The 26,719-nt window shown below is 40.8% G+C and overlaps 1 protein-coding gene across 5 annotated transcripts in view; it reads left to right on the top strand.

Annotated features, from left to right (window-relative positions):
- Positions 1-26,719, top strand: part of LOC129178146 (MAM domain-containing glycosylphosphatidylinositol anchor protein 1) — a 214,328-nt gene that overhangs the window by 154,047 nt on the left and 33,562 nt on the right. For all 5 annotated transcript variants that reach the window (XR_008569757.1, XR_008569758.1, XM_054770068.1 and 2 more), the window contains exons 10-15: positions 4,956-5,222; positions 6,073-6,221; positions 18,756-18,936; positions 19,436-19,459; positions 23,920-24,072; positions 24,163-24,324. Coding sequence is in view for 3 of the 5 variants with exons in the window: in XM_054770068.1 (XP_054626043.1) it covers positions 4,956-5,222; positions 6,073-6,221; positions 18,756-18,936; positions 19,436-19,459; positions 23,920-24,072; positions 24,163-24,324 (936 nt within the window). In the remaining 2 variants the exon portion in view is untranslated. The remainder of the gene's footprint in view (positions 1-4,955; positions 5,223-6,072; positions 6,222-18,755; positions 18,937-19,435; positions 19,460-23,919; positions 24,073-24,162; positions 24,325-26,719) is intronic.

Below are 26,719 nucleotides of genomic sequence, written 5' to 3'. Positions count from 1 at the left end.
GAGAAAAATAAAGAAAAACATCATTTTCAAACCGGCTAAGCTAACTTCAGGTATGTTGAAAGGCAAAATCGATTTTTAGCTCCTACGGTGAGAAAGTAAACAGTCTAGGGTGAAGAAGCCAATTCCAGAAGTTATCAGGATCCACTGTTTCCCGTCCAGTCCTTCATTTGTGGTGGCCCGCCACTAAGAAATTTGATCCGCCACAAATGGTTTTGCTGCTACCTGTTAGGTGGCGCTATGCATCATAACCCTGCTTCGAATTCCCACACGGTACGCATTAAAAGTGAAAGACAAGAACATGCATTTGCTCGGTAATTAAATACAAGCAGGAGCACAACCCCACTTGCCCGGCGTGTGTTCATTAGCACCGCTGTGAAAGGCCAGGTGTGGAAGCGTGCAGCCCGTCTTTGACTAGCAGGAGTCACGACTCGCGATAGTGCCAAGGAGACAGAAGAGACAAGGACACACTGTTTCGTCATTCGGTAATACTTTGCGTTCCAGGTGAAATACGTAAACCAGGTGTGTCTAAAGTGCGTCTCGGAGGTCATTTGCAGATTGTGGCTTGTTTTTTCATGGGCCCATGGCACATTATAGAAGAATTATAGATTAAATATACAAACAAACCCGGCAAATATGGCAAAATATAGCAAAAATGCAAAATGTAACAAAAAGTGATACAACTAATATTAATACAAAGATTTGTCCTTAAATACGTGTCTAACATTTTGTTTCCCCCTTTTTAAAATTAGAATTGACCAATTATGCCAATTACAGTATACGATGACATTGTAGTCCTGTGGGAAACACTGGGATTGTTTGAAATGGTAAAAAAATATTCTCTTTCCTGGAAATGATCTGACAGAGATAGAGATATGACTCCGTGCAACCATTTTCTATACCACTTCTCCTCTTTAGGGTCGCAGGGGCATGCTGGAGCCTATACCAGCTGACAGGCGGGGTACACCCTGGACTGGTCACCAGCCAATCGCAGGGCACATATAGACAAACACATTCATACTTATCGACAATTTAGAGTCTCCAATTAACCTAACATGCCTGTTTTTTGGATGTGGGAGGAAACCGGAGTAGCCGGAGAACATGCAAACTCCACACCGAAATGCCCAAGGGAGAATCGAACCCAGGTCTTCCTGATCTCCAGGCTGTTACTGTGTTGGCCAACATGCTTACCACTAGACCACCGTGCGGGCTCTTATAGATATGACTCATTTAATGAAATTGTTTTTCACTAATATCTCTAACACAACTTCTTTCCTCATTTTTACCCAGAAGATACCATTCAACCAATAAAACAATCACTTGATCTCCAAATTTGTCCAGGTTATGGGTAATTTGGGGCTGAATTGTACATATTAAAGCCCACAAAGGTACACACACACAGGCCAAGATGTACAGAACATGAGATGTGCCCAGGGCACAATGAAGCGGTTTAAATTACCGGATTCCATTGTGCTCCTTTCCCTCCACAAGGATTTACAGGGCTTGCTAATGCAAGCGGGGCGGAAGGGCAACACTGTGTGAGCTCTGCTGTCCACACTGGCCAAGTCTGATTAATGGACCAGGTGGCCACCCCACTCTGGCTGCAGAAAGAAACATAGAGATGAGACGGACACACCAGCAAGAGCGAGAGGACGAAAAACAGGTTTAAGAGCGAGCCAGAAATAGGAAAGTGGCATTAGGGAGGGTAGATGGATGGTGAGGTGCAAAGAAAAGGAAAAAAAAGTGTTATTGTCAGGTTATGGCGATGGAAAACACTGCGAGCAGCGAGCAGGGTAGATAACACTACAGCAACAGCCCAGAAACGTGTTGGAAAACAGATCTGTCTTCATTTCTCACATCCTTAATTTGCGCCTCATTATGCTGCTTTTTTGTTGTTGTTGTTTGTCCATTTAGCACTGTTAATCAATGTGAGGGACACACGCCATTATTTTTTACAGCAGACCCAATTAAGTATCTATGCAGAGACTTAGCACACTTGCCCCTCACTCTATTTTCTTTCTATGCTATTCTTCATCTTTCCATCCCACTTGGCTGTTCTTCCTCACTGCCATTCTCATCATCATTAATCAGCTAACAGAGGGAGGACCGCTCTCTCGCTGTCTCTCAGTCTGTCTGGTCCGGTCATTCCTTCTCCACATCCTCTCGCTCATATTCAATCATCGACTTCGCTCACTTTCACGCTGCACTTTCCTTGTCGTTTGTCTTCCTCTACCATGCTCCCTCCCCGTCCACACGCCGCCACGTTCTCTAAATTGATTTTTTTTTTTACTTTGTTTACTGTAAATGTTAGATTTGGTGACTGTTGCTGTCCCGGTGGTGGAGTATGTATTGCAAGACAGATGTTTGCATGCAGAATGGTTTTCTGACGAGAAGGAACATCGCAGTATGTGTAGGGCACCTAGACAGGGAGCAAATTGACACAAAGGAGATATTTGAGAGCATATCAAATCCATCAAAGATGGAGTTAGACGCTGAAGTAACTCTGCATGTTGGGAACAGTTTATGGTCGGGGTATCACAAGAGCTTGTGTCACGAGATCTTGCAAGACTAAAACGTGACAATATTTCTTGTTTAAGAGAAAAGCTGTCTCATGGCCACAGGGGAGCCAGAAACGTATCAGACTGTGAGGTATGGCACCGTTACTGTGAATGATAATAGACGTGGCACCGCGTGAGGCAGGATGGGACACACATTGCACATTACGTGCTTACGCACACTCTAAAACGTGCAGCCCAACATTTTTCGACAGCGTTCAACAGCTATTGTGGTGTTAATGTCCAAGCAGAACTAATGTAGTAATTCTACATTTGATCAAAGTTACTTATTTGTCAGATCAAAACACAATTGTTGCATATGACTCTCTCTAAGCAACATGGGAACTGTAGTTCCTAACTTAAAACAAATCTGCAATCTATTTTAAATTTGTCTTTAAATAACTACACATCAACAGAAATGATTAGTCTGTGTAGGCTCTCAGTCGTACAGGAGTTGTCCATCGAGGAAAAGGCTTCTTGAGACGTCATCTGTACTTCTGTGTAGAAGGTGTCGGACGTTTCGCTCCTCATCCGAAGAGCTTCGTCAGCAAACTAATAAGTGCTGGTAGCTTAGGCCTTAAATATAGTAAGAGTGGGCGGAATTGGTGTGCCAACACCCTCCTCCTATTGGTTCGTTACACTAAGCCTGGGCGGAGCAGTGGTATAATCCTATCCTGTTATTCACACCTACGATAAAAGGGAAGTGTCGCTCCCTGAATTGGGTATGAACGACTCTGATACTGGCTTGTTAGCATCTATTGTTCTGGCTCGGCCCTGCCTTCACCTCATTTGCAAGACTAAGAGCTGTGGGTTTTGGTCTCAGTAACCTGCTGAACACAGGGTCCAAATTGAACCTCAAACCACCATTCCGATTCAATGATGGGTTCTGTTGTTTGACAAAAATAGCTTCCTTTACTCCTCTTTCAAACCATCTGTTTTCTTTGGCCAAAATCTTTACCTCGCTGTCCTGAAAAGTCCGACACCTTCTACACAGAAGTACAGATGACGTCTCAAGAAGCCTTTTCCTCGAAAGAAATGATTAGTAGCAACAACTACAACTGCCATCATTATTTTAACTTGTATCATTTTAAAGTTTTTGTTGCAATTTGTTGAAAAAAACAACAACAGTTAAAAGCATCATGCTTAGGTCAGCAATACAGACTTGATTTCTCCAAACTGCACAGCCTTGGCTGACCTTTCGTCAAATTTTGGTGGTGATGGTTTAATTTTATTTTGAACAAGCATACAGGTTACATTGGAATACCTCACATATTACAATTCCCAATTCCGCATGTCCAAAAAGTAGTAGGAAGAAGCAAAGATTTTTTAATCCTACCCCCTCTCCGTTTCACATCAATTGCTAATACATTTGTTTGTTCACTTCCTGTATTCAACACGTACCATTTACCAGTGGATGTAAAATGTGCCATGTTGTTTTCATGTTAAAATCTTAGGCACACCTCCTCTTCTCCCTCCTTCACAGTTAACTTGCTCCCTTTGCCCTTGCCACAGGTTTCCAAAGTCAAACAGGCATCAGTATGCATATATGTGCCTATTAACAGCAGCACGGTATGTGACCATACACTAATCAGTCCACAGGGTTACAAGATGACCCTTCACCAATCAGCCATCCCTCATCATGTTAGCTCCTACATTATGTATCTGCATGTTGGCTCTAATAGCTCCTAGTTATAAACATCCCCCCTACCTGCTGTTAGTAACGCTGAGAGTCTTCTTGTGTTTTACTGGTTTCTTCAGTCTCCATCCCAGTCCTTCTAAATTACATAGATTAGAGTATAATTACAGCTGCATCTGATAAACGCGACTCATAATGTACTGTAGCCGCGCTGCCTCACCTCTCGGGGCCCTAACACACAATCTCATCACCGTTCGTAAGGCAATACCGCCATTAGGAGAGTGTCTATTATCCAAATGATTAGACGGGGGTGAATTTGCTGCCTGGTGATTTGTGGCAGACTAATTTGCCTGTGTTGTGTCTTCGCTAAACCCTGGGCAACAGAAGCTAGTCAGTCATTAACCGCAAAGGCATACAAGGCTACCGGCAGGTTAATTACGGCTGGTTAGCATAGGTTAACTGCAGAGATGGGATTGTGCTTTCTGGAAATACGGGATCACTTATGGTAATAATATTATGCAAGACGGATGATTTCTTGGACTCTAATGATGTCTCATGGTATTACTGTGATGGCAAATACAAAAGGGAGTGCTAGGTTAAGAACCTGTAAAATAAAATCTAGCATAATGACAAAATAATTCGACCACAGTGAGATAATATTGGTGGTTATCAACAAACAGCGTACTGTTTATCTATGAATGGTTGCACAGATCATAATAGATAACTTGACAAGCAAACTAAAACATACAATCGTGTTGTCTTTACAGATCCTCCCATTGTGGATCCAGTATATCAGGATACCCGTGCAAGGAACTACCAGATGGTGACCCTCAGGTGTTCCGCCCTGCGCTCCAACCCACCACGTATTACGGACATCCGCTGGTTCCGCAATGGCGACTTCATCCGTATGCCCATGCCGGACCTGAAGGAGACCCCCGAGCTCAAGTTTAAGCTGGAGCCTACCAACAACGGCTCATACGAGTGCAGAGTCAGCAATAGTGCAGGGACATCCACATGCAGATTTAATGTCTCTGGTGAGTGAATATGAAAAGGATGATTTGGAGGTCAGTGTAGCTGGAACCCATGTGGTCCGCCCCTGGGCTCGAACCAGGCCCACGGAATGAAAGTTGAAAGCGCTAGACATTGAGCTAAGAGCCGGAGCTGTCAACTCGATGTGAAGCGGGACTCTTCAGGTGTCAGGGAGTGAGGTTACTAGCATGGCATTCAGTAGAGTGTAAGCCTCTACCAAGACCAAAGGAAGGGAAGATGTTGGAGTTACTGTACAGTGTGGAACCTTGTTTAGAGCAAAACGTAAAGACAATAAAACACAGAGTTTTAATTTTGAAGATAAAAGGCATAATGCAAATACATTTGCTCTTCACGTGTAATGTGGCCCCACCTAAATAGTAGCGCTGACTACAAAGGAGAAACAGGTTAACCCGCATGCCCTTTCCAGCGATTGCGAAGGCCAGAAGGCCAAACAGTAAACAGAAATAAGAGCACAAAACAGGAAACAATGTGTAAAGTAAGGAAAACCTAAAGTCCAACCTGTCATGCGGAATGTGACATGAAGGGCTGCTTATGAAAGATGGAACTACTGTAAGGTATATTTCTTTGATACTTTTAATCTAATATCACGCCTCATGCAGAATCACTCTGAGTCACACGCAGCGTTTTCACACTTTTTCCATTACCTGCATTGCATACTGTAGTAATTTTCTTATTTTGTTGAAGTAGAAGAAGCATAAGGTGTTCATTATGGAACATTAGTTTGGGGGAAGAGCTACTCACTGCCTGTATCTGTATCGGTATCGGTAATGAAGTGTTAGACAATATTCGATATCGCTAAGAAAATCTTTTTTTCATTCTGTTTCTTCTTCACAGCACGACCTTACAACGCCGAATTCTACTTTGACACGCCCAACCCGGTGAGGATTCTGAAAGGGAACAACTACTCTTACAACTTGCAGTGGACCCAAAGAGAACCCGAGGCTACAGATCGAATCATTGGCTACTGGATCAATGTCCGAAAGGTGACGTAAAACTTGCACTCATGCAATGCACATTAGTAGAGGGCGCATGCAAGTAAGCATGGGGCCCTTATGAGCCTCGGGGGGAGAGGGAGCAACATGTCAATCAATTTGGGAACAATGGTACCGCCTCTTCTTCTCTGCTGAAGCTCACAACTGTCAATGAGTTTATTTTCATGTGACAGCTCTTTGCCATCCAAGGCTTTGGAATAAGATGATGTTGAATACGCAGAGTCAATTAAATGCCTTTTAACAGAAAGTGGGGAAACAGTACCATTATTACAATGTAATCTAAGTGGCTACATGCTTTTTAATCAGAGTAATTACCCCTTTTTTCAACTGAGCCCTCAAGACCGCCTTTCTTCAGTTTGTGTGTGTGTGCGTGTGTGTGTTTGTGTGCTTGAACCAGAATGCAGAGCTTGCCAGCTTGCTTTTGTGCAGCTGAATGGCTGATTCTCCTCCTATTTTAATACTCGGATGTCGGCCAAATTAAGTAAGACTCTACGGGGAGGAAGAGAATTAGTTCTGTCCTTCCTTGAGATTCCATTTTCATTGTGTGCCTCAGACCTCTGTTTTCTCCTCGGACCCTGTGCTGTGTCCTTCGATTCTGAAAACACACACACACACACACATGCACGCTAGTCTATTTTATTTAATATTTTCTCTATTTATTCCCTCTGTTTACCATTTCAATGCCTGCAATTCTTGGACCTGTGGTTCTCTCTGTTATCTTGTTCTAAGTACAGACTGATGACATTTAAAAGTTGTTAAAAGCGTCACATAATCGCTTAAGTGGTAGTTTCTTGACAGATATTCAAGATAAATAATAGTGTATTTATGTTACGTGGAAATGTGGAAGCAGGTGCAAAAGAACACGAGCAAGGTTGTGAGCGACATGGTGTGAAAGGAAGAAATAAGATGGAAATTAAAGGAAAAACAGCATATCTCTGCGGCCCCCTCGACTATTAAATAGACTAGGAGAACATCGTAAAGTAATACCATATCAATTTCACAAGCCATCTATTTCTGCAACACTTTCCGCAGCTCATCCTCTTAACGCCTCAGCACTCCATCTTTTTAGCACATGCCCAATGATGTGGGCCTCTCGGGGGACGCATTGAGATGGTAACAGATCAGATGTTGTAGAGCAGACGTCTTTACTGAAAGACTGACTGACTTTTCACTCGCACGCTTTACGCGTGTCAGCTTTAACTTATATTATACTTTATACTCAAAGTGTGGACTGTTTGTCAACCACAATGGCCTCCGACTGTTTGTTAGTACATACAGTGTCTACATCTTAGCTGTAGTAGCACTATGTAGACAGGAGACCTCTGCCAGGTTTGGACTGTTCCTATTTCTGGACTGTCAGGCTGCCCAACCACATTGTGGCAGGCATCTATTTCTGAAATCAAATACGAAAGGCAGTAGATGGCAATAAAATGACTTTCTGATTGTGAAGCTCTTACAAACGACAGGGATCTTTGTCCTCAAGGTACATCATAAAATCTTGTCGGTAAACACAAGATAAGTCAACATGAACCACAAGCCAAAGTTAATAACACAAATCCTAACATGGTGCACAGATATTGTAAGCTGATAGCTTTTTTAATTTTGGGATGACGGAAATTCTTCGTTATGACTGTAATGCAGGAGGACGAAGGAGGATTCTACCATTTACATTCTGCTTGCCAACATTTGGTGTTTGAACACACCATAGTTGTGCTCTGAGAGAAACTTAAAGTAATGGATAACTTTGTCCAATTCCGCCACAAATGGACTTATATTTTTCTCCGTTCATCGTTGTTCCCAAATGCTTGATGCTTTGTGTGAATGCATAAAGGTGAGCTTTAATGACGTTTAATGACAAACAATGGTGAGACTGTATTCATTTTGTGCTTTTAATATAATGTTGTTGGAAGCTACTTTTCTGAGACTCTTATTTTGTTCAGTGCAGAATGAAATGCGCAAGAAGAAGCACAACATCAGTGGTTATCAGAATAATTAATTAATTAGATAATTTGTGCTTGTTTTTGTTTTATACACAACATTGCACAAAAGTTTGGGGACCACTGCTCAATAGGACAAGAGTATTTCACTGTTGCTGTTTTTAGGAATCTGCTGCAAAAATGTTAGTGAGTCATTTTTGAAATGCCCATTCACACATTCAGGATTGGGCATACTGGCCGCCTGTTGAATAGCCCTGCTTTGGTACGTGAACGTACCTGAAGAACCTCTGGGTCCTGCTCGTCTTACCTCTGGGTTTTGCAGTGTTTGTGTTTGCTTGTCAAAGCCGAAGTGTCAGAGTACATCATTTCGCCCCTGCTCTTTATGGAAATATAAAAGCTGCAGAATGTGTGACATTCACCCTGAATTGATTTCTGTATGCATGGATTTTCAGCATGATAGTCATCCTTGTACTTTTGGTAATATTTCATCTTGGAAGTCATTTCCTTGTGATCACATTTAATTGCTCAGCCAGATGTTGGTACACCTGTGGACGGTGCCGAAGGGATCGATGCTGTATGTTATCTAGCTGCACTCTGGCCACTCGTAGGCGGCATATAGAGCTAGCCGCCGGGATTGTGGCTTTTTTATTTTTGGTTGTCTTCAATGACGCGTCGGTTGTGATGTTCACGTAACACACTCACATAATACTTTTTTCTTCTTTTCACAATTAGATGGACAAATTAAGGATTAGGGCAAAGAAAATCATGACAAACTGAGAAATGTTTAACTTCATTTGGGATGTCGGGAGACAAGGGCAATTTCCGTAAGTCTCCCGCAGTATCCGGGAGACTTGGCAGCGTGTTTGTGTTTGACATTCACTCGTTCAAATGATCATCCTAATTTTGTAATACACTCCCCTCCTAAAGTTTGGTTCCCAAACCTGCAGGTGTTCCCAAACCTTTGGAGGGGAGTGTATCTAATTATATTCTCTCTCTTTTTTTTTTTTTTTTTTTTGAAGAAAAACAACTTTTTTTCATAATGTAACATATTTGTATTCCCAGTAGTGCCCTAATACTATGTAATGTGGAAATCTTGGCATTGAAATGATGGTTCTATTCTTGTTATAATCCCATTTTCTTTAACAAAAAGCTATTCTTATTTCCCAGTATGGCCCTAATACCACTTGCATGGTATTGTTGCAGGGGTCTTCAATTACAATTGAGTAAGGTCCGTTTATGCACTTTTTTTTCACAGTGATGGTCCGAACCTCATTTTGCCTTAAATTGCATCAAACTAGAATAGCTCATATGAATATCAAATATCATGAAACCCTGCACATCACCCTATTGTTTCAATACAACACAATTGTCTTGACACCTAAACAATGTAATGAACACAAGAGGCTTATTTTTCAAGTTAGATAAAACTGCATTGGTTTCTCAGAAAAAGAAAAAAAATTAATAACACAACAAAGTCTCTGAGCAGAATGACTTCTTCACAACTCTCGCGTCAGTGAAGGATTTATTTTTTTTGCTCCAATAGCCGTACCATTTTTAGTGAACACTCATTTGCACGTTGCTGTGCTGCAAATTAATGTGTTAGATTTTTCGTACTAGGCTCTAAGCTCAGGTGGATACTTCCACCCAAGTCAGATCATGTTTTGTCAGGTAATGTCGTGTCACATTTGCATTTTTGACCAGCAGTTACAGAGCATATGAGAGACAATGGTCTGGCACTGGATTCTGGAAGAATGAACATATTTTGGTCCATCCATTCACTTTTAAATGTTTGCTTTTCTCAGTCAACTGTTCTTACTTTTGCATCAAACCATGGTTCTCCCATTCACTTCTGACAACAAACTTCATTGGCTCATTTCGAGTGATGTCCCCATGTTTGCTGTCACATAGCCGTAATAACTGAAGCAATTACGCCCGCAAACTGCCACTGCGATCGCTCCGCGAGCATGATTATATGTTATTATAATATTTCCCATTCATAATTGGCCAAGGGTCCGTAAATGGCCATCGCTGGGTCCAAATCTTGACCGAGGTCCGCCATTATACAAGAATTACAAAAATAAGGTCATAATGAGTGAATGCCAAAATACCCACACAATGTAAATGCAAGTCAGAGCTTAGTATTTTCCCCTCTTTTATACATTAGAATATTACTGAACAAAATACTCCAAAAAACATCTTCAATCTTGTAATAGTGTGATGTTCACATTATATGAACAGTAAATGTATATTATATTATATTAACATTCATATATCAATTATCAATAGTCTAATTAAATATCAATATTGTACGAATAATAAAAGAATACATCATTAATTTATGAAATTCTTGTGAAATTATGAGTGTATTTTAATAATATTTTACATTTATTCCCATTAAAGTAGGACTTTTTTTTTGTAAAACTACAAAAAAGTCCTAATAATGTATTTTATTTTAACCACCTTTCTGTATATAAGAGAAGAAACAACAATGAAACGTGCACAACATATAAAGGTCAACTGTAAGCATAAAAAAAAAAAGTGAAACAAAGATAACATGCAATACGGTAATTTTACTACTTTATCTTCAGTATTATTTTTCTTCTGTGTGACACTAATACTCCATACTTTTATGATTCAGACTAAAAAAAAATTGGATATCTGCGTGGATTTTGGGCAATTAGAGGAAATTTAGAGACTCCACTTCACCGAACATGCAGGTTTTTGGAATATGGGAAGAAACAGGAGCACTGTAAGTACATTTAACTATCTTCCATCAGCATGTTTCACTTCTTGGGAGAAAAAAAATCTCATCTAATATCTTTTGGAGTAGCCGCTGAATGGTGACACATGCGCACACAATCATGCATACTCTCCCATGCAAACACACATCCTATTATCATATATATGAGAAATTTAAACAAAACTACTCATGATGAATTAGAGGTGTACATTAAATCTTATAAATGAATAATGTTTGGGCATTACCTAGCCCACAAATGCAGCTCATCTCTCTCTAGACCCCACGGAGATTCGAGTCCAACACATGCACAGATAGTCCTGCGTACACAAATAATGACTTGTTCACACACACACAAACACACATATGCCTCATAGTCTCCTGGATCAGTCATGAAAGAGACCCATTAAGGGAGGATAAGAGAATAATTAACCTCACACTTTTTATTATTTAAAGAGGCTGCCTCCTCTTGTGTTGTCAATCCCTATTTATTTCACGAGCGTAATTGTCTGTTTCCATTGTGTGAATCCCTCCCTTCGTTCTCACTCTCTTTCACACATTCTTTCAATTGTTGTCACTGCAAACATGGAAATGATCCATAATGTAAAACATATTGGCTGGATTGTAGTGAGAAAAAGTGCATTTGGGACCAGGGCCATCAGTGAGGATTTAACCGGCCCAAATGTTTCTTGGCAGACATTGTGAGGGCCAGTATTGTTACAAAAAAAACAAAAAAACGATGATAATAATCGTAATTTATATTGGGTCCCCATGTAGCAAGCGGTGGTGTCATGAACCACTGTGCTATTCAGCCTCTTACAAAAAAATTAAGCCTATCATCATGCATAACTGACATGTCACTATGATAACATTATTAATAAAGCAAGACACCCACTTAACCCTTCATCTTCAAATACCTCATCACCAATACACCTGACTTTCATTTCGCTAGTAACGTCCAGCATTAGTAACCAACTTCCGCCGTGCCTGTAAACCTGACGCTCAACCGAATGTGTACGCTCCTGCTCAGTCAGCCATTGTGGGCGGAACTTGGCTTGTCAAACAATTTTGCTCTGATCAACCAAAGCTGACATGTTGTAGGTCAGCTAACCGGCCCTGTGAGGCCAATCTGATTGATTGAAGAAGCTGCCCCTTTGCTAATAGTGTTTAAGTGACATGCGCCATCACTCTGGGCAGATTAGTTTGAAATGGCAACACATGGAAGCTCAAGAAGATCTAACATACATTTACTGGAACCAGTGAAGCCAAGAGACACTATAAATGGAGGTAGTAGACTGTTGGAAATAAATTTGCTCGTTTATCGCGGGAGATAGGTTCCCAAATTAGCCAGCAATAAGTGAAATCCGCGAAGTAGCTAACTTTTTGTTTGCAATTATTATATATGTTTTAAGGCTGTAAAAGCCCTCACACTACAATTTATACACTTTTCTCAGACAGACAATAACATTTTCTCACATTTCTCTCTTGTTTAAACATTCTCAAAGTTCAAATTTCGTTTGAATTTAAATGATCAACCTCTTGGACACAAGAAATGATTAAGTGACTCACCGTATTCAGTTCTGACATGCCTCATCACTGCGCCGTTCGGCTGTAGCGTTTTTGTATCCTTGTTAAAACATATTGCTCCTGTTGTAGTATTTTACTCCTCCTCATAGTCCTCCATGAACCAACCTCCATGATTCATGTACAGTATTCGATAATGGCGCCCTACCGATCATACAACTATGATCGCTAGCAAACAGGAAACACAGCAGTGCTGCATGAAGGACATTGATGGACAATGGTGTACCGCCAATCAGAACACACAACACATTGGGCGGGTTCTCCGTTATGGGCACCAGACACGGGAGACAATTGCCGAAAGTCATCGCCAACGCGTAGCAAACCATGCACACGGGAGGCGACGAGCGGCAATATGAGCAACGAGTTCACATCCACAACAAACTGTACGAGTCTCCCACCGTTTTGATTGGCTGTTAGATGTGGAGAGAATTTGGGGGTATGAAAGTAGTTCAGAGAAGGAAAAGCGGCCGGTGTTGATCGAGTACTCTTGCTAGTGTTGAAGATACTAAATGTCAGCGTAAAATGAATGTAAACTTAACCGATATGTTTACTCTGTCACAGACGAGTTCCCATGCCGCTTTTTTCTTTATACAGTATCTCTATATTTGTATTGACAAATGTCAAATAGATCCGGGAAATCTGACACAGCAAGTGTAGCGTACTGATTAGCATCCTGTCCGCTCCTTGGTGGATCAATGAAACTCCCGCTGATTGGTCCTTGTCTGGGTGACAATGATTGACAAGTTGAACATTTTTCAACTTTGTGGGAGTCAGCGTGTGTACGATGACGTGCACAAAAACACATTTTCACATGCACGAATTTTGTGTGTCGCTTGGCTGGACGGTGACACGTGATAACCACCCTAACGCGCACAAAAAGAAGCAAAATTGCACCTAAAAAAATCCACGAAACAGCGAATCTGCGAAAGGTGAACTGCGAAGTAGCGAGGAAAACTGCAATACAATTTCATGGAACAAACACTACAATTGAACTTGTAAATGTAAATCACTGCTTCTCATAGCGTTTAGGCCAGCGGAGAAGGCCTTGCTGGCCCCGACGGCACACCCCTGTGTTGTTTACTCAATAATCTACACAGACTACTTTCAATTCAGACACCATGCCTCTATTTTAAATGACAAACAGCATAAAATGACAATGAAAACACTGTTTGAGTGGAGATTTGCTTGGTAAATAAAGTACAATGAAATGTTGCATATAAACTAATTGTAATGAAACAGTTGTCTTTTATGTCAGTTTCGTTTTATTTCAGTGTGCACGCATGTGTGTACAGTATGTAAAGAACTTGACTACCAGAGAACCACTTTGATTTCACATCTGAGTGTCAGATTGCACTGCATCCCTGACTCATCTCTCTTAGCTACCACACACTTTATACATATTGCATAGCGACTGCATTGCCTTCCTCCTACAGCATATTCCACATCATTATGCACCGGCTGTTTGAGCAGCGTGTAAATGTTTACATGTGGGGCGTAGGCTCGCATATTTACATTGATGTGGCAATCTTGATGAATGTGCATTAGAACTGGTGAATAAATAAGTACAAAATATGAACTGTGACAGAATAATCAGAATTGTGTCATTTCAAGCCTGTAGTGTAAATTGAGTCGTATAGTCCCGTGATTCTCAACTGGTGGTCACGACGGGGCCTTTTGCCAAAAACAACATGGAATGATCCGTTGTCCGTGAGTGCACCTCACATCTGTGCCGTTGCTACGCCACCTCAAGGCGCACACCATGTTTATGGCCGACTTTGTCGGGCTTGAGCGGGAGGGGAAGGACATCAAGTGCGGCTGTAACGTGCCGTCTGTTTGACACACAGCTGCACAAACAAATATTCTATTCTGCTGTAAAAGAGTGTGAAAAGTGTCGCTGCTGCAGCTCACGTTGTGTTGCGTGGGGGAATTCCTCCCACAGTGAAGACAACCACGTACGGTATGATGATGCCCAATGCAATGGGTGGTCTAGAGAACAAATGGTCCTCCTATTATTAGGAAACCTAACTACTGAGTGTTGAAACAGAGCAACGGGACTTGCGTAATGTTCTTGAAGATGTTTCACCTCTTCCAGGTGCATGTGCAAATGCGCCGATTGAACTCCCCAGATTTTACAGACACTTTCTGTTGAAATAATTTCTTAATTTGTGGATAAAAAGTTGTTCCTGAAATAATCATGAAACTTCTTTTGTGCCACCTCAGGTTCAAACTACACTTTAATGTCTTTCCATTAAAGGGACGGTTTGCAGCTCACTCAAAATTACAGTTTTACAATTACAAAATCCCTAACAAATCACTTTAACTTTGAAATGTAAATGAATAAATTCAATTTATTAAATAAGTAAGATATGTGAGAAGTTTTTGTTCAAAAATGTCCGCAATGTGGGTCTCCACTTGTCATTGAAGGGTGATTTGAAGCTTCAACAAGACACATTGCTGTTTGAACAAATCCAGACATGTGACCTTTTCTTTGATTTAACCGCCTTTTAAGCAAAAGTTTGTCGAGTTGCCTTTAACATTTGGTGGTTTGTATATGATAAATTCATTTGCTGTTGTTCAATCTAGCAAGAATTGATGCTTTTGAGTACAGCCTCACATTTCAACAACCACTTCTCAAGGGACAATACTTTAGAAATGAAACTTGGATATACTTTCGAGTAGTCAACATATAGTTTGTATAGCAATATATATCTATTATTGTCACGTATTGTCTAAAAAGCTGGCAACATACATGGTGGTGGTAGGCTCCATGGGTCCTGCCAGCACTGGAGAGCTGTGATTCATTGAGAGAAACGGTTGTGAAGCAGAGCTTGATCCTCTCTTGATCCTCTCCTGGAAACACACCTCCAAGGTGACAAATGCCTTGCTGAGGAAGCTGAAGAGGAAGGTGATGGAGTGGCCAAGTATGTCTCCAGACCGGAACCCAATTGAGCATCTGTAGGGCACCTGACTACTATATATACTGTATATAGTACTGTATATACTACACTATCTGACTACTATATTCAAATTCCATAGTACCATCCATTGAGAAGATAAACTGTAATAAAATGGTTGCTGGAATGTGAGGACTGCACTCACTTTTGGTGCGATACTGTATGTCAGTGACTAGTTCTCAGACTGTTCACTATATGTTAAGGCCTTGCACTTTTGTGCATTTAACCGGTTCACACACAAGCCCGCCAACAAACACATACACACACCATGTTGCATGCATTACCTGATAATGGCATGCTGTGGGTGTACCAGTGTGTCACGGTCGAGTGGCTGACCTAATGCATTAGAGGGAGCTCACTGTCAGGTCTTTAAGTAGCTGGGATCAGAGGCAGATACACAGCTAATGGAGCCTTCTCTCCGGGGGTGGACTAACACAGCAAAAGCAATATTAAAACGGTGTTGATGTAATATACATAAACCTGCTTTACTTTAGTTTTAAAAGAGAAACAGCTGGGCTGGATTAGCATTTTTACACCTGCCTATACAGTTTTAGATACGTGGGCTTAAATGCTAATGGGTTATGTCATGTGTTTTGGGACTAGAAAGAAATATTAATTAATATAGATATTAATTAATGAGATATTTACATGTAGGAAAAATATACACTAGGTTCCCAACTTACGAACACAATTGGTTCCAGACGACCGCTTGCAAGTCGATTTTGTTCGTAAGTCGAACAAAAGGTAATATTACCAATGATATAGGTACTACATGTACGTGTATACATATACAGTATACCTGTATGTGTATGTATGTAAATATGAGTTTGGATGCAGTAGTAATATTAAACGAGGATAATTAATGAAAAAAACATTAATAATAAAAATGATATAATAATACGTAATGATAAATGTTATTTACCTTTGAGGAGGAGTGGTCGAGCATACGTCGTGTGGTGGAGTTGGAGGAGGAGTTATTGAAAAAAGGACAAATCGTCGTCGTCGTTAGACTCTTCTAAAAGAGGTGGTTCAGGGGAAACTACTGAGGTTGAAGGAATTGGCAACGAGGGTGCAGACGAAGGTGTAGGCATTGGTGGCGAGTCACTTGGTGACGACGGTGCAGGAGTAGCAGATCTACGTTTGAAGAAGCTGTCAATGGAAATTTGTATGGTCTTCCTTTTCTTCCCCTCGTAGATGACATGGTAGCATTGTAGAGCGCCATTTTCGAACAAATTCATTTGACAAAATATGCAATTTTCAACAAAATACATGGAAATATAGACCAGGCAGCTTGCATTCGTATCTCCGAATGTTCGCAAGTCGGATGTTCGTAAGTAGAGAACCCAGTGTATATATATATATATATATATATATATATATATATATATATATACATGTATATACATGTACAGTATGCTCATAACATACTGTATGCCCCTGAATGTGAAGGCCATGCACAGTTTACAATAAAAATAATATAACTAGATAAATATAAATAATAATGGAGTTTAATAAAATACCAAATAATATACAGAAATAACAATAATTAGTTGTTTTTTAACACAAACATTATGTTCATCTTAGCAACTACAGACCTAATGTGGTCTTGACAAATAGTAAGAGCTCATATAACAGTTAATATACACTCTGCTGCGGGTGTGTGCAATTAAAATGGAGTGAGTTCCATTACTGCAAATTTTTTCACATAGAAGGTCCTAACCTCATTTTGCCTTAAATTGCATCAAGCAGACTCGCTCATATGAATGACAAACGTATTGAAACCCTGCACATCTCCTTATTGTCGCATTTAAAAGAAAACAGGACCAAATGCCACATAAATAATATAAGGTTTAACTGTACAAACAATACAATTAATCAAATATTAGTATTTTCTTGATAATGTTGAACAATCCTTAGTGAGCACTCATTTGCACGTTGCTGTGCTGTAAATGAATGTTTTGACTCTCGTAGATTTTTAATACCGGGCTATAAGCTACCTTTTTATCTGCGCTCTCACATCAGCCTTCAGCGGACGCTTCCCCTCGATTATCTGTGTTTTGTCTCGTAATGGTGCGTCACATTCCCGCTTTTGATCAGCGCTACAGCTTCAGAGCATATGAGACACAGCAGTTTGTCACTGGATTCTGGAAGAATGAACATGATTGGTCCATCCATTCACTTTGAAATGTTCGGTTTTCTCTATCAATTTTTCCTACTTTGAAGCAAGCCATGGTTTCACATCTCGGGAAGCAAACAAACAATGTCATTGGCTCATTTTGAGTGACATCACCGCGTTTGCATTCATGTAACCGTACTAACTGAAGCCAGTACGCCCCAAATCTGCCACTACGATCCGTCCGCTAGCATGATTATATATTAATATTATTATATTATGCTTCACATTTACCTTCATTGGTCATGGGTCCTTCAAGGGCCATCACAGGGTCCGTATCCGTACCGACGTGCGCTATTTGGTGATGGCTGCTCTATTGCATTGGAAAGGGACTGGTTTCTAGCGTTACAGCATTTTTTTAATTTATATATTTATTTCATAGTCATTCATCAAATACATGTACTCGGGTTCTTCCTAAAATATGGTGATTTTCTGAAAATTATAGTACATTTCTTTTTTGTAGAAAATCCTACTAAAAAGAGGCTCACAAGCTGCATGCTAGCAATACAACCAGAATTGGCTCATACTTATTCCCCTTGGTCGTTAATGTGAATGTGAAGGGCATACACAGTAGTAAAATGATATGAGGATATGCTGATCAATACAATGCCATTAGTGGTTATCCACAGCACAAAGTACATTTCTGTGGAACTCTGATCAGGGATGCTCTAATCTAATCGTATTTGAATTGAGTGTATTTTATAATAAATGTCATGCTTAACCTCGTATCCTTGTTAACTGATTAGTTTTGTCCTGAAGCAGCAGTCAGTGCGGCTGGGAGATACTTGTGCCAACATTGGATGCATTTCCCATCACTTGGTGCTCTTGTGATCCGTGTAAATCCTGAACTGAAAGTATTTTTAAGGAAAGGGATTGGGAAGACTGCAAAATACATCCAGAAGATGAAGGAAAGTGGGTGGCGGGGGAGGGAATAAGAAACATAAAGGCTTCCAGACAGCAGTGATGTTCCAAGTGTAGCTTTTATTATATCTTCTTGTATTTGTGATCCTATTTGTTCTTTTGCACTGTGGGGAATTCCTCCTTGTTTAGTGTTTCCTTTCACCCTTGTAGATGTTTGCAGACATTACATCTGAGCTTGTCTGTCTCTCGCTTGCTGTTTGGTCACTTGTGTAAATGCAGAACAAGCAGAACCTGCCGCCAAAGCACATAGACCTCCAGGGGAAGGAGCCAGAGAAGGGGGTGCTCATGTCCTACACCATTCCAGACCTGAGAATCCCTCTTTCCTATGAGGTCCGACTGGCCCCCATCACCACCTACAGCACTGGGGAATACGTCAGTCGTGTCATCCAGTATTCTGAGCGTGAGTGATCAAACAAAGCAATAATGTAGAGTAGGACCTCTCAGAATACTCTCATTTGAACGGAAACAATTCCTCTCATAGAAATAGCAGAAATATACATGATGAACTTCATAAAAACCTATCCTAACTGCAGTGTTTAAGTAACATTTTGAAATGGCATGCAAGTGTAAAAAGAAGTTCATCTCTGGGTAAAGCATTAAAACAATACTTCCATAAAAACAAACAAAAGTTCATGTGTTGGCCTCACATACTGTAACTTTTGCTGTATGTTCTTCCTTTGACACACTTTGGTGAGGCTGCTCCTTATTTAAAAAAAAAGTGTTTATGAAGCCAAAGAAAAAGCATAATACACATGCAGGTTCAATCATTCGATCCTGGCTGAACAGACCTCTTGCGTGACATGTTGACATCTGACACAAAGTTCTGTATGACAGTTATTTGTCTTTTGTGTTTTTACATATCTAACATGTGAACTATTTTTTGCTGTATTTTCTTACAGCTTACACCTATCCAAGACCTTCAGGTGAGTCTCTCTCATTGCTTCCATTTTCCACACTTCACTCTCTCATAATCAACAGCTTGTTGCTGTGAAATGATTGATGACGGGGCTGTAAAATTAGCAAGGCATTTTGTTGTTTTTTTTTTCTTTCTCTGCAAAGACAATTTATGTTTTCTGCTGCAAGAATTGTCGGTAGATGTTTGTAAAGACTTGGAAGATCGAACGGTGTTTTGAGAAGCATTCAATGATTGTAGATTGGCGTGATGTTTTAAATGTCAGGGAATGGCAGCGTGGCCTTTATTGGTGAATATATTATTGTTTAGCGTGCTCGTTTTTTGTTTTTTTTTGGTTAAGAATCACATGTGACTCAAGGCAACATTTTTCAGCATTTGGTGCTGCATTAAAGAAATGTACAATGGAAGAAATGTTTCACTCCTGTCAACACACTTCTAGGAGGAGAAAATTGTGACACTGGTCTACACCCAAAATGCTACTGAAATGAAAGTAGACATTCTTGGCTAATTTTGGGTCGCTGAGTACGGAAATGATGTTTAAAAATGCTCATTAGCTCTTGTTTTAAAGATACACCAACTCTGTGGTATACCATATGCCCACAATTGAATGAGCTGGGATTGAATGAGTTAATAAAATATCAAAGATGTTTCATGGTGTAGTTTTATGATTTAAAGTGTGAGGGGTAGGGTGTGCATGACTTCCAGATGACTGAAGAGGTCCGCGACTGTGAAAAGTTTTGGAACCACTGGTCCAGAGGGCTCTAATAATGTTAAAAATATATTTAGAAGGTCGTAAATAGGTTGTCTATGCTCTAACCATGAACATATTCCAAGAACTCTTACTTGGCGGAAATTCACAATAACCGCGATGAACGAGGGATTGCTGTATAGTGGTACACATTGCTGCCTTTCATGTAGCTAGTGCGGGTCCAGATTCCAGCCAGCCTCCCAACATCCTGCCCTCAGGAAAAGCCGAAAGACTACAGAAAATACGTTTTAAATTGTCCTTCATGGAAATTTATTACAATGTAAAAAAAAAAAAAAAAAGTGACTGGTGCTTCCAAAAAACGATTAGGTTTGTTGTTGCTGACAGTCATATTGTTTCCTCACAAACAAACACTAGCTTATTGCGCTCGTCAGCCATATTTTTTGTTGGCGTTCCTTTTTGTTCTCCTGAGGTCAGACCTCATAAGCTCCTCCAATATGTCCTTCTTCCCAGTTTTCTCCAATGCAGCATTAAAAGTACATCTTATCTTAGGTTCTTTCCCTACGCTCCCAGCCTCTCAAACCTCTGGCAGACCTTCTGTTTGTCTTTATCAGTTGGCTGAATGCTGTCTGTCCTCTTCAATAAGAGACATGCAGCCTGAGTGCAGTGTCACTCAGCTCTGCCAGGGCGTGGGCATTAAAACAAATGTAAATTGGAACACGGTGAGAACAACGGTGCAAATTGAAATGAGCTCATGTAGCGGAGAAGGGTAGATAGAGAGATACAAGTAGATTAGATTTCTGAAACAAATGCTAACACAAATACCCAGCTGATACGATATTTAAAGCTCTTAGATTGTGTTTGTTGAATATTGACATAAATTCCGTTCAATCCATTTTCTATGCCGCTTATTCTCATTAGGGTCGTGGGGGTATGCTGGAGCCTATCCCAGCTGAAGCAGGGTACAACCTGACCTGGGTGCCAGTCAATCGCAGGGCACATATGGACAAACAACCATTCACTGTCACATTCTTACCATCCATCCATTCACTTTCTATGCCGCTTATCCTAATTAGGGTCGCGAGGGTATGCTGGAGTCTATCCCAGCTGGCTTCGGAGAGAAGCGGGGTACACCCTGGACTGGTCGCCAGAGAATTGCAGGACACATATAGACAATCATACACGCTCACATTCGTACCTATGGACAATTTAGAGTCGCCAATTAACCTAACATGCATGTTTTTGGAATGTGGGAGGAAACCGGAGTACCCGGAGAAAACCCACGCATGAGGGGAACATGCAAAATCCACACCGAGATGCGGAGATTTGAACCCAGGTCTCCCCGATCTCCTGACTGTGTGGCCAACATGCTAACCAGCCTGGACATAAATTGATGTATAAATTGAATCATCAATTATCAGTAACATCAAGATCAAGATCAAGAGAGTTTTATTGTCATGTGCATGGTAAAACAGCAGTTATACTATGCAATGAAAATCTTCTAATTGTGTTGTCTTTACCTTTTAAAGCTGGGGTCTCAAACCCAATTTAACTAGGGGCCTCTGGAGGTAGGATCCGAGTGAGTCTGGGCCACACCAAGTATTCACTCCGATCCGTTTCAACCACATGACAAACTTGTCAAAAAACACCACTGGAAGCTGACACGAGCATGTGCGATGGTAGACTGTAAATGGTTATAGACGTAAAACATAACTATAAAAATATAATACTGTGACACTCATGAGTTGCTTAAGAAATGGTCAGAAGCACTTCTATTTGCTTAAAGGAAGTTGCTTTATTTGGGCACGCAGCAACCAAACGGGATCTCACAGTGCACTTGTCAAACCATCTGAAATCGCAGGAGGTCATTATTCACTTTTGCCGTCTCACTCACACGCTCACAAATTAACAGCTGGGAGTGCTTCCAGCTTCCCAGCATGCTGTGCGGCACTAGTTTTGTAAAAAGTTGCTAAAGTCACGTGTTTAGATGTAATGTAGTTGTTAGTATTAGATAGTTTGTTGTTGTTATTCTCCATAGTAGTAGTAGTTGCCGTATGTGTGTTTACTTACCTGATAAATGTTGTGCCGTCATTTCATTGTGTCATGTCACGTCATTGTGTTGGCGCCGTGATTGTAATCAGTGCTTTGTCTGGTGACAGAGACAAGCTCACTGAAAGTTCAGTGTCGGTTCGTCCTGTTTTAAAGCAACCGGTACAGGGCAGTGATAATTAAAACCAAGCTTGTCAGCTGGAGAAATCAAAGCATGAACTAAACTGGATGACAACACAGATTGGTGCAGACCGTTTCAAAAATGTTTTTTGGTAAATACTGCAGGACTTGATACTTTACACGCCTATGCATTAGTGAGGTTCCCCAGGCTGGCTCTGCATTCTGGCGACTTTAGTACCTCCAAAATGTGTGTTTCAGCTGCTGGGCTGCCACAAGGCAGCTTTCACATGTTGAAGTGCTGATACAGTATTTGTCAAAAGTGGAGTGCTTTATGTGAATGCTAAGACGTTTAGCTCTGAGCCTCAGTATTCGCTGTCTTTCTGTTCCACAGTAAGTAGTAAAGTTACTGTTTTATCTTTTGTTTAAACATTAGATATTTATTGGTTCAACTTTTGGGCCGTATTTTCACGTCATGTGTGAGTTGTTCGACCGTTAACCAACTTAAGCCAACTTAAGTTCCAGTGATTCACTGTACTCCAAAGACACACACTAGACACTAAATTTCCACTTCTTCCTTTCTTGAAGGTGCAGTCCTTGTCAGCAGTTGCACACACATTTCTTGCAATGATCTATGTAGTGGCATTCTAGGAGCGTTTCCTGTCCAAATCAGTTGATAAAGTGCACTTGGCGCTCTTCCAATTTCTCTCCTCCTCGCCAAGAAAAGCACTAAAAGTCACAGCGTGCTGCTCATTGGGAAGACGTGTCTCGGTTTAGAGTGGGCTTGTACAGTGAGAAGGGTGGAGTTGGGTCAGTGGTTTGAATTAGAAACAGGAAAAAAGGGTAACATACTTTGATGGTAATCCAGGTCAGGGCCTGATTCATTTTCCTGGCGAGCTGCGAGCCAGTATTGATTTTTAACCCATGTACATCCCAAGATACAAAGCACTCCCGGACATAGGAGGCTTTTTCATTAAACTTGCCTTCTAGTTGGGTCAGTTCGGGGTTGGACAAAGTTCTCTTCATAAACCCATCCAATCTATCAGGAGGATCATCAGGCAGGTTGGAAAATGCCACACTTTTGTCCAATTTGTCTGCATGGGTTGTGCCGGACTGGACGAGATTTAACAACAGGCTTGGTTATTTACATCGGGCTATCATTCGGTAATGTTGTGTAAATGATAGCAAGTTTTTTCTAATTTATTTAAGTGTGTTATAACTATAGGTAATCTATAAACACTTTATGAGAGCGACTTGTAAAACGGTGCCTTCTCTTTGATGCTCGCTGATGTGAGGTCTCATGAAAGGTCATGAATGACAGTGGTTCGACCTCAGTTTTGTGTGACTTTTGAAACATTTTATTAAATGCCAAACTTTTCACCGCAGGGGCATTCAGTTTTTTTTTTGTTTTTTTTTTTGATATCATGTCCTTTTTTTTTTTTCCCCTGTCCTGTCCAGCCTTTAAGGCAGATAGAATTGTAGATCTAAATGCCCTCAAGTGCTCAATAGATTTAGTGTGATATACACTTCCCCTGCTATATCATGTCCTTAATCTAACTCCTTTATCTCATTGTTGTTTTCCCATCTTCCCACACTAGACCATGTGTGTGGTTTTGAGGATGAGAGGATCTGTGGTTTTTCTCAAGACCGTAGCGATGTCTTTGACTGGACACGACAGAATCACCTGACCCAGAATCCCAAACGATCTGCCAATACAGGCCCAGAGACAGACCGCAGTGGAACCAAAGAAGGTGTGAATGGAAAGGCAAATGATTAGGAATACATACCGTTCAATGTATACACAGCGGTCCAGCTACATGAATGTTTGTTCTTATTTCCAGGCTACTACATGTACATCGAGGCATCTCGACCTCGGGTTCAAGGGGACAAGGCTCGCATGCTGTCTCCACTTTTTAACGTGACCACGGTCAGAGGTCCCAAGGGGTCTGGCAGAGTACCTTACTGCGTCTCCTTCTACTATCACATGAAGGGCAAACACATTGGTGAGTAGACCAGAGGAGAGTACAGAACATATGCACACGCTTCTTTTAAACCCCCTTGAGAGTTTCCATAGAAACATGATGGATACCGTAAAGTGAGGGCGTAGTGACACTCTTGTGTGCTTACGTGAAGGTTCTCATTCTGTCCCAGTCAGAACCTGTGCTTGACCCACAATGGGAGAAACGGACATGTCGACAATAACGCGGGTGGAAGAGTGTCAAGAGCTCTCTTTTTGCTACCAAAGCGTGTGTGTGTTTGAAGGTAGTGGGTGTGTGATTTATAGCACTGACACAACACAATCAGTCACTTGGGTAAGTTGTTCATCATAATGCTCTGTCACACAGCTAGAAGGCATATACAGCTCAGAGCCTAAAAAATGTAGCACACACACACACACCTATTCCCATCAGAGCGTCAGAAGACATTGCACACATCATAAAACGTGCACACAAACTTTCAGTAACACACACATACAGGTAGCCTGCCTTCCTAAGTATTCTACTCTCATGAAGTAAACCCGGTTGCACTCTTAAGCCCAACGGCAAGCAGGTCAAAAATGTGGGTGTCGGAAACTCAAATATTGCCGCCGTGTGTTTATGGACCTCCATGCACACAATGTTATCGCTTGACATGGACTGATTTAAATTAGCGCTGTCAAGAGATCACAAAACACAAAGAGATTAATTAATTATGATCTGGAATTAATTGGTCTAAATGTCTTTTTTTTTTTTAAATCTCACCTAGTTGCTGAGAAAAGCTCTCACCTTGAGGTATTTTCATTTAAATCCATTACATTATTGTGGCAGATCAAAAGATTGATACATAACCAAAAAGGTAATTTCAAATAAAGTAATTTGTTGTTTTTAACAGACTTGAACCGATGCGGTCCTATTCACGCTGCGGGATTTGAGTCTAGTCCCAAGTGCTGCCTATTGCTGTGTTCTAAATTAAAATAAAATATGAGGTCCTTATAAGATATACTTACAGCAACACAGTTGGGCCAATCCCGCACCAAAATGATAAGTTTGGAGAAGAGCTTTGCTGTGGCTTGCTAAGTTGCAAGTGTGGACTTGAGCTGTTCAGTTAAGTGTAATTAACACTAAACTTGAGCTGCTGGGGTGGAAAGCAAACTCCTTACAAAGAAGGCATATCACTTTGCCTTTATAAATGATGCCGTCAGGGTGTTTTTGAATTGTAAATTTAACCGATAAATTGGACCGACAATGCTCACATTGTCCTCCATTTTCACTCCTCTTCCTCTTTGTTATTCGCAGCTCCTCACCGTACCCTCCCAACTACAATGGGAGCCTATCAGCTTATGCTAAACAAGCCCAAACACAATGACAGCCAAACAATGTCCAATTCAGAGTGTGACTGACCACTGTATTCCACCCCCAACAACTCGAGCACAAGAAGCCCATCACATAAAAATGTATTTTTAGAAAAAGATAACTTCCATACAGAAACCGTAAAGTTACAGATGAAAAATTACCATTAACACGATTTAAAAACACACACTAAATATGACTGGAATTAATTTATAAAAAAATGTATTTGACACTCAGAAATGAAATATTTATGGATATTAACAAAATCAGTCGTGCAAGGAGGACCACATCATGTTGCAGATTTTATTACCACCATGAAGCACACGCAACTCAAGGTGAAAGGGTATTGGTTTGCTTTTGGTTTAGTTGATTCGTTTTTACATCATCCTTATGACATAAAAACTATTCCAATTCCACAAAACTTTGAAAAGGAGGTAAAGAACCCTTTAAATGTTGGTGTTGAGGGGCAGATCAAGGAAAGCATCTTCGCTATTCATTGTTACAGCCCACTTGCATTAGGGCCAAGTGTATCACTTACTTACAAGATCTAGCACATGGAGCTGTGGCATTATTACTGCTATTATGTAGCTTTACCTCATTTTACTGTATCACTCGAAAATGAGTACACCGCTCGCACCTCACCCCATACACCTGTTTTATTACAGCACATCTCGTCAAGAGACAATTGTATAGAAATGCAGCCTGGCTATACTATAGAGTAGTCATTGTGAAAAGCAGTATAGCTTTGGTACATGTTTCTCCTCAATGAACCGCAGCTTCCCAGTGCTGGCAGCACTCAGATGGCCTGAGATCATGACGCTACGTTGACTCATTTTCAGTGATAGAAAATCTTTACAGGGGAACCTCGGTTTTGTATGCTGTGGTTTTTGTAGGATTCTATTTTTACCGAAAATTATTGTCATGTCTCAGTTTTCATACACTGTCATACATGCCCAAACAGTGCCCCTAACAAACTAGTCCGAAGCATGGGGTGCCCAAGCAAAGCATGCACACTCTGTAATTCAGTCTCTGAAGAATGGATACTGGTTCTTTTCAAGTTGGGACGCAA

Source organism: Dunckerocampus dactyliophorus, chromosome 3, assembly GCF_027744805.1.
Source record: "Dunckerocampus dactyliophorus isolate RoL2022-P2 chromosome 3, RoL_Ddac_1.1, whole genome shotgun sequence".
Classification (NCBI taxonomy): domain Eukaryota; kingdom Metazoa; phylum Chordata; class Actinopteri; order Syngnathiformes; family Syngnathidae; genus Dunckerocampus; species Dunckerocampus dactyliophorus.
Note: the sequence above shows the minus strand (reverse complement) of the source record. Positions and strands in the feature narration are given on the sequence as shown.